The sequence below is a fragment of the Protopterus annectens genome, chromosome 1.part0, assembly GCF_019279795.1.
Source record: "Protopterus annectens isolate FY-2018-M chromosome 1.part0, PAN1.0, whole genome shotgun sequence".
Taxonomy (NCBI): domain Eukaryota; kingdom Metazoa; phylum Chordata; order Ceratodontiformes; family Protopteridae; genus Protopterus; species Protopterus annectens.
Genome location: NC_056725.1, coordinates 1,851,344,369 through 1,851,359,262, shown reverse-complemented (window position 1 = coordinate 1,851,359,262; position 14,894 = coordinate 1,851,344,369). Strand labels below are relative to the sequence as shown.

General features: G+C 40.2%; 1 protein-coding gene across 1 annotated transcript in view; it reads right to left on the bottom strand.

Moving 5' to 3' along the window:
• The window catches only part of FYB1 (FYN binding protein 1), a 2,052,110-nt gene that overhangs the window by 76,275 nt on the left and 1,960,941 nt on the right, over positions 1-14,894 (bottom strand). The window contains exon 16 of the mRNA XM_044069852.1: positions 5,333-5,405. Within this exon, the coding sequence (XP_043925787.1) occupies positions 5,333-5,405 (73 nt within the window). The remainder of the gene's footprint in view (positions 1-5,332; positions 5,406-14,894) is intronic.

Genomic DNA, 14,894 nt, shown 5'->3' with positions numbered 1-14,894 from the left:
AATCGTTTGCGAACTTTGTCAGCCAGAGTCCCTTCATGTTGGCCTGAACTTCAGAAAAGTAGATACCAAATGGGAGAGGACCCAGGACCGAACCCTGTGGGACTCCACTCGTGACTATTCGGCAGACTGACTTGGAGTCAGCTACTTTCACACTGTGGGTTCTGTCTGTGAACTAGTTTGCAACCCACCTAGTGATGTAGGGGTTGATGCCTAGCTTAATGAGGTTTTCTATGATTCCTGAGTGGGGAAAGGTATCAAAAGCCTTGGCCAGATCAAGGTAGGCTGTATGAACCACCTTGCCTTCATCCACAGCTCTGGTGACTGACTCAAAGAAGTTGACCAAGTGGAGCAGGCATGATCTACCTTCCACAAAACCAAACTGTGTGGGATCCAGAGTTTGGAGATTCCCAATGTCCTTGTTTATTAGGTCCATGATGATGCATTCCATAGCTTTGCATATCAGACTCATCAGGCTAATGGGGCGATAGTTCCCAGGATCCATAGTCACTCCTCCTTTGTGGAGAGGGATGACTGTAGCAGTGCACCATTTGGTAGGGATAAATCCTGAGTTGAGGCTGTGATTGAACAGGGCACACAGGTGAGGTGCCAGTTCACTCTGTAGTTCATGTAGAACACAGACAGAGATATTGTCAGTCCCATAGAAGCTGTATTCTTGGCCTTGGACAGTGCTGTTTTAACCTGTGCAGCAGTAATACTGGGTGCCTGGCAATCTACTGGTATTGTGATTTGTCCTTTGGGGGGGGGGTAATGTTGGCACTGAATCTGTCCGCTAGTATACTGGCAATATCTGTTGGCTCGGTATAGGAGGTACCCTTGTGCAGTATCTCAGAGCAAATCTGGGTATTGTCGTGGAGATTCTTTACATAACTATAGAAGGCCTTGTGGTTGTCTTTGCTATCTGCTGCAATTCTGTTTTCATAGCTAGCTTTAAAGGATTTAATGAGGGATCCCAACTTTTTGTTGAGGCTGATAAGGGAGTTTTTCCAGTCTTGGGACTTCACCTTGTTTCGCATCAGTTTCCTCCTTCTGTTGTAGAGTTTGTTTATGGCAGAGGACCACCAGATTGGCTTCCTTTTTTTGGAGGAGAGCGTCTTGGTTTTATTGGGTATGGTGAGATCCATGCATTTGTGTATGTGTTCGTACAGTGCATTGGTGTATGATTTGGCAGTCATGCAACAATTCTCCATTTCCATGGGTGCCGTGAAGTTAGTCACCTCTGTTTTTAGGAGCCCAAAGTTAGCTTTGGAGATGTTTTTCATGGTGGTTACCGTTGCAGGGTGGGGTGGGGTGGGAGGGATGTGGATTTCCAAGGTGATTAGTTTGTGGTCAGATCTAATCAGGGGGGGAGCTGACTATTGGTGTAGAGCAATGGTCACCCATGTTAGTAATGACCAGGTCAAGGATGTTGCTACTTCTAGTGGGGGTAAGAATGAGCTGATTCAGGGCATTAGAATTAATGAACTCCAGGAAACGTTGGGCAAGTTTACTGGTGCATGAGTAGTTTTCCCAGTTAATGGAGGGGTAGTTGAAGTCGCCTAGTAAGAGAGTGTTAGGTTTGTCCCTAATATTCTCCAGGGTGCTTAGGAACTTGGAGTGTGAGTCTTGGGACATGGTTGGGGAGCTATAGCAGGCTACAACCTGAATCTCTGTCTTACCCAGTGTTAGCTGGACCTGAAGTATCTCTGATGTATTATGTTGGGCTGCCAGTCTGGAGGTGTGCACATCCTTTATGGATATGGAAACACCACCACCTTTGGAGCTTTGGTCCAAGTTTTAGGGCCAAAAGGTGTGGAATGAGTTATAGCCTGGTAGTGCAGGGGTGCTTTCTGCTGCCTTGAACCAGGTCTCTGTTACAGCACAAATGTCGATGTTCTCCATTTTAAGGAGTGCTTTGAGCATGTGGATTTTGAGATTTAGACTTCTAGCATAGAGAAGCATGACCCTCAGATTGCATTTGCTTGTAGCTGTTATGGTGGTAATTTGGTCTTTGGAACGCCACTTAAAAAAGGCATTATAGGGGTGGCAAGAGCTTTGGCCAGTATCTGTATGCCCAGGGGTGACAGATGCAGGCCATCTCTGGCAAAGCATTGAGGTCTGTCAGTCATGTCATCCCAGGCAGACAGATATTGGATCCCCTTAGAATGACAACAGAAACTTAGCCAGTTGTTGAAATCAATCATTTTCTGCTTGTACTGTGGTATCATTCTGGGTGATGGTAGGATGCTGCTCAGGGCTAGGGTCATACCCACCTGGGTTACATAATCCGAGAGCTCCTCCATGTCTCTTTTCATGTAGTCCAGGGCGGTATGTCTCAGGTCATTCACACCCACATGTACAATGACAGAGTCATATTTGTACCTGCTGTTGAGGGACCTGAGTACGTGTGTTATGTGGTGGATCCTGGCACCTGACTGGCAGCTGACTGTTACTTTCTCCTTATTCAACCTAATGAGTGGGACATCAGTGTGCCTCATTATTAAGTCACCTATGACTAGTGTGTTGGGCATGCTGTTTTGCCTTAGGGGCTTTGGTTGAGTGACACACTGTTTAGGAGAGTTATGTGTCTCGGGATTAGTGTTGTGCTGTGGTGGTCGAGTGTGTTTCTGCCTTGGAGGTCTCTGCTGCTTGGGTAGATTTTTATTGGGAGCCTCCCCGAAGGTGGGTGTGTGGTTTGTATTTTTATGTGAAGGCAGTGCTGGTGTGTGATCTGGAGGGCTATGTGTTCCATATGGTGTGGTGCAAGTGTTGACCTTCTCCTCTTGACCAGGTATTCTGGTCTTGGCTGGAAAGTGCTTAGCTTCCAATCTGTATATATAAGTGCATCTCTCGCAAGTCTGAGTGTTGATCTTATGAATTGTGTGCAATATTTTCAGGTTGCTTTTTGTGTTACACTGTGGAAGATTTTGGAAATCAATTGAAATATGAAGTTCTTTGATATTCTGACTGTTTTGAAAATGTTGTACTCTTACAGTTTAATTTATAAACTTTATAAAATTAATTTATAAATTTATAAATATTATGCATCTGGAGCATTTCTCCCCGGGCCTCTGCTGAAAATTGGCTTTGTTCCAAGTTGGACTTTCCCAGTTAACAAATGTTAAATAAATAAATAAAATAAATAAAGGCTATTCTAGCATGAATTCATGAAGTTCCTTGATATTCTAACTGTTTTGAAAATGTTGCACTCTTTTAGTTTAATTTATAAAGGTTATTGTAGCATGAATTCCATCCTAACTACAAATAATAATATGTCTCCACTGCTTGAAGATATGGAATTTTCACTACAGGATCCCCTCAGTAAATTACTTTCATTTTATTTATTTATTTATTTAGTTATTTATTTATTTATTGCATTTGTTTACCGGGAAGGTCCACTGGGCCTAGGTGAGCCCATTTTCAGTGGAGGTCCCGGGGAGAAAAGCTCCACATGACATTAAACATGTTGAAGATTACAATAAAGATAAAAAGCTAGTTACAGTTACATAGATAGCTAGAAGGCAAATACATATAAATACAGACATATAGTTACAGTTACATAGATAGCTAGAAGGCAAATACATATAAATACAGACATATAGTTACAGTTACATAGATAGCTAGAAGGCAGTGCAGTAAACAACCTTAGGCATTGATTTAACTGTGATATTATTACATGCAGAGTACCTATATATTGACCAGTTGAGTGGTTATGGGAGGGGTGTAGTGGGAGTGGCACAGTAGGGGAAGAAAGTGAGAGGGTTATTTTTGGCATGGGCATAACCAGCAGGAGGAGAGGTGTTGTCTAAGAGATTTTTTAAAGAGTGATGGATAGGTGATGGAGGTTATTGTGGTTGGGAGTTGTGGTATGGATTTTCCATAACCAAACTTTTTTAGGAAAGTAGACAACAGCATATCAAATATGTACTTGCTTTTAAGAGCATATATTTTGCTATAATATATAAAGTAACAGAAAATATAACTTTTTCCTAGAAAAATAATATTTTTGTTCTCATTTCATAAAAACACAACATTGAAATGATTCCGATATATACTGAGTACGTCAACCAGAAAAAAATATATATGTATTTTGTGACCCAAATGGAAAAGAAATACATTCTAAATGGCTTTATAAGAATAATGGTGGCATCTAGCCATGGAGGATCATTTCTCTTTAAATGTATGTATGACGTGTTACATTAAGTTTCTCAGAGTAATGTAGTATGACTATTGTTTACAAAATGAACTTAGCTGGTGGTATCAGCTGTAGAGAGACACACAGCTTTATCTTAGCTGATAGTTAGATGAGCTTTAGCTTCATCCAAAGTAATTTACTGCTCATGAGTCTAGACTAAGCAGCGGAGGAGGTGGAATTTTGTCTTCTTCTTAGGGGTCACCACAGCAGAACAACGGTCTGCATAATGATTGGCAGTGGAGTTTTACGGTGTCGAGTTGCCAGCCCGATGCCCAGCCTTCCGCAGAAGGCACACACATGCACACACTCACACCAGGGCCAATTTAGAGTGTCCGATCCACCTACAGTATGTGTTTGGGATGTGGAAGGAAACTGGAGCAACTGGAGGAAACATATGCGAGCACAGGGAGGACATGCAGACTCCGCACAGTAAGCAGCCCAGCCAAGAATCGAACCAGAGAACCTCTTGCTGTGAGGTGGCAATGCTAACCACTGCACCACAACGGCTTCCCAGGGGGTGGAATTTTGTAATCAGGAGAAAAAAATAGAATATTTTTGATGTCAAGACAACTTGATAAAGGAGTATTGTAGGTCGTTATTGTACTGGGCCTACTGAGCAAAAGTTAATGTCTCCATAAAGAAGAGTGAGTGTAATGTAAAGCCACTGGCACATGTGTTTGAAAGTCTATAGCACCACTCTCTTTGAGATTTAATTTTGATAAGGAAACCCTGTGTTTATGATTGTACTGCCATATTGATTCTGCTAATGTTAAATCTGCTTTTGCTCCCTAGACAGGTTGTACTTTACTTGCACTCTTAAGCACTCCAAAAGTGGAATCACTGTCATCAAAGCAGGCTCACATGCTCACAGATTGCAGATTGCAGGTGGGACAATGTGATTACAGTGAGACACAAAGATCATGGGAAGACTTTCAGCTTGGTTTACAAGTAATTCAAAAAGCCTGTAATGCAAAACATTTATTTAAGAACAGATTTCTTTAGATTTACTTTATTGTCCTGATCGTATGACATATTGCAAAATCTTGGTGGCATTTCGAAAACAGTTGATTGTCTCAGACCCGGATTACATGATTTTCTTAAGATGAATAAGTGAAATAAAACCTAATATTGTTCTCTTACCTGATATCTGGTGGAGCAGGTGGAAAATCTTGGCTCTCTACATCATCATAAACTTCTCCATCATTTGCATCTGCTTTGGTGAGAAATGTCAGAAAAAATGATAGGTCAATGTGAAGAATTGTGTTTTATCTTTATTACACATGTACAAATGAACTATTTTTAGCATATCATCAGTCACAGCAGTGGCATGGAATAGTAAGGCTGTAGAAGACAGAGAGAAAGAGAGAGAGAGAGAGAGAGAGAGAAAGAAAGAACAAGACAGGTATACCGACAGGCAAAAGATGTAATATTTTAAGTTAAGTAGCAATTTTCAAACCTTGACTGTATTTGTATTTTGTAAAACTTGAAAACCTGAGCATATAATAGTAGTAGATTAGAGCTGGATTTTACCAATATAAGGGCACACCTGAACATTGCAAATGGACATATCCTTTAAAAAGATACTGGAATAAAGGAAACAGTATATCAACACATTCCAGGTGCTGTTACATTTTTTTCTTCTGCATCAGGTTTTAATCTATTTGCATAAAGAAAACTGTGGTTAACAATAAACAAAAGTTAGTCTTAAACCCTAAATATTTGCAGCTAAATAAAATTGTCACTGACAGATTTCCTCATATTAATGATATGTAGTCTTGTGTGGTTAATATATTACTGTTCCTAGACTTCAAATGGTTCAGACGTTTCTTAGACGTAAAGCACTAAACATTGTACATTTTAAATTATTTTCTTGGTTTTGATTATCACAGCCACTATTTGCTCACTATGTGACTCTAAGCAAGTCACTTAACAAGATATTGCTCTTGGGTTGTGTTAGAAAAATATGTATTAATGTGTGTATTAGTAATATGCTTAGTGCATTCAGAGCCTAAAAGAGTTAACACATTTATTCTATTTCATACTGCATAAATCTGTACAAACTGCAGTTGCTTTTTGACCTTGTACTGTCAGCTAAATCTTGCTTGTGCCTTGGAAATTTACTGAGAAGCAGATGATTTCTGCTTGCGTTAGGAAAATAATGAATAGAACAATACTGCTTATATGAAACTTAGACAAGAAGTTCCGCTGTACTATGAGAACATACACAGCTGTAGAAATAACAGATAATTAGGACAAAGCCTGCTTGAAAATATGAACTGCAATCAGCATTTGCTTGTATCTGTATTAGAAAAGTACCTTGAAAAGTAACAGTGTACAATAGACGCTTGTAAATGAAGTACTGGTCACCAAGGTCAGGTTGTTTTTCTGAAACGTTTCTCACAAATCTAGTCATGTCAGCAGAAAATCTGAAGTAACACCTGCTGTAGTACAATGCTTAAAGTTGTGTTTGATTACATCAGCTTAGAAGGCCATATCTTGTAAAACAGTATAAGAATGAACATACTTCCTGTTAGTAGTTAGACAAATCCTTGTATTTGCATGTTTTTGTCTCCTTGCTGCAAATAAATTAAAGTGCCTTAACTGAACCTTACGTGTATTGGTCTTTGAAGTTTTTTCCTTTGACAGATTGGTCCTTCGGACCGGAATCCTTCACTTCACCTCGGATCAGACAGGCCAGGTGGCTTGAAACCATACAGGGAAGAAACCACATCGGTTCTTCTTATTTGAAAAGTCCTCCGACTGAATTGTCATACAAAAGAGGCCAGCCACTTTCTGATCTGCGACTGAAGGACGGGTTTACTCGAACCAGGTGATCAATCATGAAGGCTCAGGTAAGGTGAATCTACCTTCTTTTCTGTTTTAGATCAGGGACTAGATCTGTATTTGTTCTGTTAGAGACTGTTTATAAGTCAGGGACAGAAAGATTACTGTCTTGTCATAGATCAGGGAAACAGAGCAGGTAGGCAGTCATTTTGAAGAGACTATAAAAATATCCGTGGTACCATGTAAAAATAAGGTGTTACGTAACGATTCAAAGGGTAGAACAAAATGGGTAATAATTGTACAAAAAGGTCCCAAAATCTGCTGTTAACCGAAGACGCGAAATACATGCAGTCACAGCGTGCTGATAATATTAAATATTACTCAAAATGGGTTAATAAGTATGAATTTGATGGTAAACTAGAAAAATCCTCACTTGTCAAACTTGTCAAACAGCTTAAAACCGATTCTAGAGGTCGGGTAAAAAAGCAACATCAATTAGGAATTCCTCAGGCACACAGGTGGATTGAGGAAGTAAACCGAAGGGAACAAAAGAATAATAATTCAGAAGCAAGGTTTTTAGATAAGGAGAACAATAATTTAGTAATAGCATCAGCCCCTCTGCCTCCCTTACCAGAATATGAGGCAAGTGAACAAATTAGTCCACCCCTGCGATATCCTGCTGTCATTATGAGTAGAGACACTACAAAAGTGAAACCGTTTGTTAGAGATCCCGTCAAGACCAGGTCTAGAACATGGGCAGGAAACTCAAAAGGGGACATTGAGTTATATCAGATGGGTAGAAATTCACGATATATGAGTGAAGAAAGTTCTTAGAAGATTTGCAAGGAATGAGGCTGAGTTATAATTTAAACGGAAAAGAGGTAGAAAAAGTAGTCAGACAAATTGTGGGACCAGATTGGCACATGATTAGTGGCGACTGGAATCCCTGTGATATTGTGCTCAGGCCCCTCCCACATAGCAGCGCAGAGTTAGACAACAGAGTGAAAGGTCTTACAGACTGAATCTCTGAGAAATGGAAGCCTAGGGCAGACTGGACTTGCATTAATCAATGCATCCAACAGGAAGGTGAAACTATTGACCGATATTATGCCAGACTATTAGAATGTTTTAATAACCGTTGTGGAATGCAGGTTCCTGAAGATCAGACACATGATTCCCCATATGAGCAGCAGTTAAAGAATGCATTTTTGAAAGGCAGTATTGCACCCATAAGCAGTTTTATTACAAAACACATGGTAGATCATCGTACAAGCAGGTTACAGTCATTGCTTGAATATGCTAGACATGCCAAAAGGCATTTTAATAGCAAAAAGAAAAAGAAAGCCCAAGTATTTTCTGTAGAAGATGGAGCAGAAGTATATGTAGTACAGTCCGGGAAAAAGGGCAAGAAAAATGCCCAGGGAAACAAACAATCTGATCAACGATCAGAGGACTTTGAAGGGCGAAAGAAAAGGGGTGAATGTTTTAAATGCGGTAAGAAAGGACACTTGGCAAGGGATTGCAAGAAAAATAAGAAGGCAACCACGGAGGATAAGGAGGGTGAGGACTGACTATATGATAGTCAGGAATCACTAGAAGGGGATAGCAGAGAAGGGACAAATGAGTATGTGATAGAGTGAGTAGAGAATGTGACAGAAGACATAGAGGAAGTGCAAGAAGTCACAGATAGTGAAGAAAATAAAATATTGGATTTGGCTTTATTGAGCTTAGAGCTCTATTTAGCAGACACAAAACCAGAAGTCACACTCCTGGTAGAAGGGAGGGAAGTCACATTTTTGTGTGACTCAGGGGCCTCACGGATCCTGGTACATCCCTCCAAACTGCCAGGGAATTCAGAGTCACCTGATTACATATTAGTGAAAGCAGCTAATGGACAGCTGTATTGGGAGCCCCTCTCCCATAATATTGTGATAACTGATCCTGTTTCAGGATTGACCCAGAAAAGCAAAATTGTTGTTTCTGCAAAATGCCCAGTAAACCTCTTGGGCAGAGATCTTATGCAGTTATTTGGTATAGCAGTAGTTCCAACTATGCAGGGTATGGAAGCACAGTGACAAATTGATACCTTTGCAGTGCAACCGGAGGGTGAAATGTTTTATTGGTACAGCCAGAACTTGGTTACGACTGGTCCAGGGGCAGTGACCAAAGAGTTGATGAATGTAGCCATCAGCAAGTTCCCCTCCCTTGACATTGATAAACAGCATTTGTTGCACTGTACTCTGTATTATTGTAATACACCAGGACCTGATAAGGAATATGAGCAAGAATTGTTTAGAAATCGTGCAGATTGGTATTACGTAATCTGTACTGGGACACAGAAGGGAACAGTGTAGCCAGCTGTTCATTGCTCCAGGAGTTCTTTGCACTCTATAAATCTAATCGATTACTACATGTTAGCTTAACTAAGGACAAAAATGTGAAATGGGTAGAGTTAGGAGAAAAAGTCACAAGATGGGAAAAAGAGACAGAATTAGAACTGTCAGAACAAGGAATACAAGTGCAGAAGCTGAATTGGATAACCCAGACCCACCCAGCTGTACACTTGCAGTCTAGCAAGGACAGCTGATTAGCACTCCTATTGAAGGAGGAAGAGAATGCCTTACAGCATATACCAGAAACTCTCTGGTCAACAGGAAAATCAGATGTAGGACTTATTCGTACAGCGGGACCAGTTACTATTACACCAAAGTCAGCATTTAGACCACAAAAAAGACAGTATCCCTTAAAAAAAGATGCAGAGGTAGGAATAAAACCTATTATAGCAGCTTTACTTAAGGAAGGGGTGCTGGTGGAATCTCCTGATTCACCATGTAACACACCCTTATTTCCTGTTAAGAAAGCGAACGGGGAGTGGCGTATGGTCCAAGATTTACAAGCTGTAAATGACGCAGTAATACCAAGGGCACCTACGGTGCCAGACCCACACACCCTGTTGAATGATTTAAAACCTCAAGAGAAATATTTTTCTGTGGTAGACATCAGCAATGTGTTCTTCTCAATACCGATACACCCTGACAGCCAGTATTGGTTTGCATTCACATTTCAGGGGGGAAAAGGTATACATATACGTGACTACCACAGGGGTATTGTGAAAGTCCAACAATATTCTCACAAGAAATGGCAAGCAACTTGGCGGGGTTTACCCCACAGAGAGGTAGTCAGATTCTGCTTTATGTTGATGATATCCTGCTGGCGTCCCCCCACCCAGCAAGATTGTAAAGAAGACACTATAGCGCTATTACAATTTTTAGCAGCTGAAGGACATAAAGTAAACAAAAATAAACTACAGCTTTGGAAAAAACAAGTTAAATACCTAGGATATGTAATATCCAAGGAGGGTAGGACATTAGATGAGGACAGAAAAATAGCGATTTTACAAGCACCAAAACCCACTACCAAGAAGGAAATGATGTCCTTCCTGGGTACGACTAATTTTTGTCGGAGTTGGATTCCAAACTATGCCTTGGAATCTGCACCACTGACTAACCTGATTTATAAAAAGCCTATGGCAGCACAGGATTTGTTACAATGGACACCAGAAGCAGAATCTGCCTTCTGCAAACTGAAACAGTTAATAGTGTCCTCACTAGTTTTGGGATTACCAAACTATCATAAACGTTTTTTCCAAACTGTAGATTGTAAGCAAGGTTATATGACATCAGTGTTAACACAACAACATGGGGACAAGCAAAGCCCTATTGCTTATTATTCATCACAGCTGGACCCAGTGGCATGGTCTTTACCTCACTGTGTACAAGCAGTAGTTGCAGCTGCAATGGCAGTACAGGCTTCGGCCTCAGTAGTGTTGTTCCACCCTCTCACATTGAGAGTGCCTCATGCAGTCGCAATTATTTTGCTACAAGAAAAGGTAGCATATCTTTCCCCTGCTAGGCATCTTTCCTGTATGACTATATTGTTGAGCCAACCTCACATGACAATTGAACGATGTACGACTTTGAACCCTTCTACCTTGCTCCCAACCCCTGTGGATGGCACACCACACAGCTGCCTGCAGGGATTGAGCAAAAGACACTGCCTAGAAAAGATCTTATGGATGTTCCTTTGGATAATGCCGAGGTGACATACTACATGGATGGCTCATGCAAACAGAGGTCCTGCAGGACAGAACCTAGTAGGATATGCAGTAGTTTCTGACACAGACATTATAGAAGCGAAATCTTTGCCACACAGTTTATCTGCACAGGCAGCAGAATTGATTGCCTTGACACGGGCATGTACCTTAGCAAAGGGTAAATTTGTGAACATTTTTACTGACATCCAGTACGCTTTTTCTACTGTACATGTTTTTGCGCAACAGTGGAAAAATTGAGGAATGATAACATCTACTGGCAAACCAATTAATCATGCACAGTTTATTTTAGATATTTTAGAATCTATTCAGTTACCTCAGAAAGTAGCTATTTGTAAATGCACAGCTCATACCAAGCAACAGGATAGGATTTCAAAAGGTAATGCGAGAGCTGATACAGCTGCAAAGCAGGCAGCTTCAGAAGTATTTCTTTTGAATGAGGAATTACAACCCTCTGAGATTTTAGACTTAGAAATGTTAAAAACAATGCAGACACTTATTACAAAAGCTGAAAAACAAAGATGGGTAAAACGAGGAGTAATTCTCGAAAAGGGGCTGTACATCTCTAAAGAAAGGAAACTGATATTACCATCTAATTTGTTTAGATATGCAGCTTTGTTGAGCCATGGACAGAGCCATGCCTCAACAGGGGGGATGGTACAGCTGGTGAACCAAGTGTTCACGACATATGGATTCACAAATTATTCTAAAAAATTCTGTTCGTTATGTCACACCTGTAATAAACATCATGCACAAGGGGCATTAAAGCCCAAGCAAGGGAGTTTCCCTACACCACCGTATCCATTTCATACTATCTGTATGGATTTCATAGAGTTGAATAAATGAGAAAATAAGAAGTATTGTCTTGTCATTGTAGATATGTTTTCCAGATGGGTGGAAGCCTTTCCGACTAAAAATCCAGATGCTACAACGGTAGCCAAAGTCCTTGTCAAAGAAATCATTCCTAGATTCGACATTCCGGAAAGGATCTACAGTGACAATGGCACGCACTTCGTGAATCAGACCATACAACAGCTAAGTAAATATTTCGGAATTTCTTTTAAAAATCATTGTGCATATCACCCTCAATCAGCAGGGCTAATAGAGAGGCATAATGGGATTTTAAAGAGTAAGCTAAGAAAATTAATATCAGAAACACAGAGAAATTGGATGTACTGTCTGCCCCGGCACTGTTGAGCATGAGAACTATTCCTTTTGAAAAGCTCTTTGGAAGGGCTTACTATATACCTCAGTGGAAATCTCTCATGCCCACAGACCAGGAAGATGATGGTACATTAGCATAGTATATGTGTAAGTTATTAAATTCTAAACATTTGTTGCAGTTAAATTCTATTTCAGATAAAGAACGAACCAGACCGTCAGAAGTGGCAGTGCCCCCTGGAACTTGGATTTGGCAGAAGGTGGTCAAAAAGAAAAATTGGGCATCTCCAAAGTGGGAAGGTCCATATCAAGTGCTTTTGTCAACACCCACTGCAGTCAGGATCGCGGAGCGTGCCTCTTGGATCCACCTGACGCACTGTAAATTAGTTAAAGACTTTGAACTAGACAAAAATCTTGTCACATGCCAAGAGCAAAAATGATAGAGTCCAGAAGAAACAGGAATGTAGAACAGCCCTTTCCTCAGAAGTATTGCATAATCATCCTGTTAACTGTATTTGTGACAATAATCTTTTTGTTGTGGCCTTTTCTTTTCCCAGCCACACAGACTGAACTGAATAAACATGAAGTGTTACTCATAAACTGGCATCCAAACTTTAACACTTACCAGGCAATTAAATATGTGTATGCTGAGACTTTCAATGTTTCGAATTGCTGGATTTGCACAGCTTTGCTGACAGCATACGGGGGGGGGGGGGGTTATTAATGACTACAAGTCCCTCTAGGGGTCAGTGAGACCTGGGAGAACTTGATTTATGATACCTCAACCATTACAGCACAAGATAAAATAGCATTGCACTTGTCTGTTCCACAAAAGGGAACTGTGTGTTTTTATAAAAATGATACTGTTCAGGTGGGTTGGAGCAATTGTAATGTGACTGTTCCTTATAGATGTTATACAAAAGGAAACAAAGTAGATCTTTATTGTAATACAAACTATGATTCATTTCTTAGATTGATGCACAAAACACTTGATGAAGTAAAACATAATTCTGTTCTTTATAAACAGCTGTCTATAATTGATAGAAGAATGTTTCATGCAGGGTGAGTGTACGTTCATAGCAAGGTTACTACTAAAGTAGAGGATTGTTATTTTGTGTGTGGCAGAAAGGCATACAAATGGTTACCTGAGAATTGGTCCGGCAGTTGTTTTTTGGGTTACCTGGTTCCGGCCATACAACACACTGCAGTTTTGCCTCATGGGAAAATTCAAAATGTCTGAGAAATCACCAAGAAACCTGTAAATCCAGTGGGACAAATCGATGTGCGTTGGAAAGACCATCACTCTCTAGGCAAAGGACTGACACACATGGACTTGAGTGATAGCGTTATATCATGGGCAGGCATATTACCAGCATATGGAACAGTGAAATCGATCTGGGAGCTGAGAAAACTGTCAAAACTTCTCGAAGTAATGAGCAATGCAACTTTTTCTGCTCTCGAATTGGTGACTGATGAACTGAATGCTATGAGAACTGTAGTGCTCCAAAACCGTGAGGTGGTATGTGCGCTTTAATCCAAGAAGAACGCTGTTCATAAATTCCTGACCATAAACACGAGATAGACACTCATCTTGAGGTGATTCAGCAAGTGTCGGCCATGACTAAACCAGGCCCAAACCCACTGACGGATTTTTTCCAGAAATGGTTTGGGGGGTGGGGTACCATCCTAATGAACATCCTGATTGCCATTTGTGTAGGTATGCTCCTACTGGGAGTATGTGTTTGTTGTGGTATCCCCTGCATGAAAAGACTGATTAAAGACCTTATAGACATGTCAGTTTCTGAAACCTTATATCAAAGTACTGAGTTTGAAGAACTGTTAAAAGACTGAAAATGCTTTCATAAGTTTAAACTGAATGACTCTCTTAACTGCAAATCCTGAGTGGAAGAGGTTAGGAGAAGAAAACAAACTATTTATGCTTATTTTGAAAGTAGAATAAAAGTATTAATAGGGGGGAAATGTTAGAAAAATATGTATTAATCTGTGTATTAGTAATATGCTTAGTGCATTCAGAGCCTAAAAGAGTTAACACATTTATTCTATTTCATACTGCATAAATCTGTACAAACTGCAGTTGCTTTTTGACCTTGTACTGTCAGCTAAATCTTGCTTGCGCCTTGGAAATTTACTGAGAAGCAGATGATTTCTGCTTGCGTTAGGAAAATAATAAACAGAACAATACTGCTTATATGAAACTTAGACAAGAAGTTCCGCTGTGCTATGAGAACATACACAGCTGTAGAAATAACAGATAATTAGGACAAAGCCTGCTTGAAAATATGAACTGCAATCAGCATTTGCTTGTATCTGTATTAGAAAAGTACCTTGAAAAGTAACAGTGTACAATAGACGCTTGTAAATGAAGTACTGGTCACCAAGGCCAGGTTGTTTTTCTGAAAAGTTTCTCACAAATCTAGTCATGTCAGCAGAAAATCTGAAGTAACACCTGCTGTAGTACAATGCTTAAAGTTGTGTTTGATTACGTCAGCTTAGAAGGCCATGTCTTGTAAAACAGTATAAGAATGAACATACTTCCTGTTAGTAGTTAGACAAATCCTTGTATTTGCATGTTTTTGTCTCCTTGCTGCAAGTAAATTAAAGTGCCTTAACTGAACCTTACGTGTA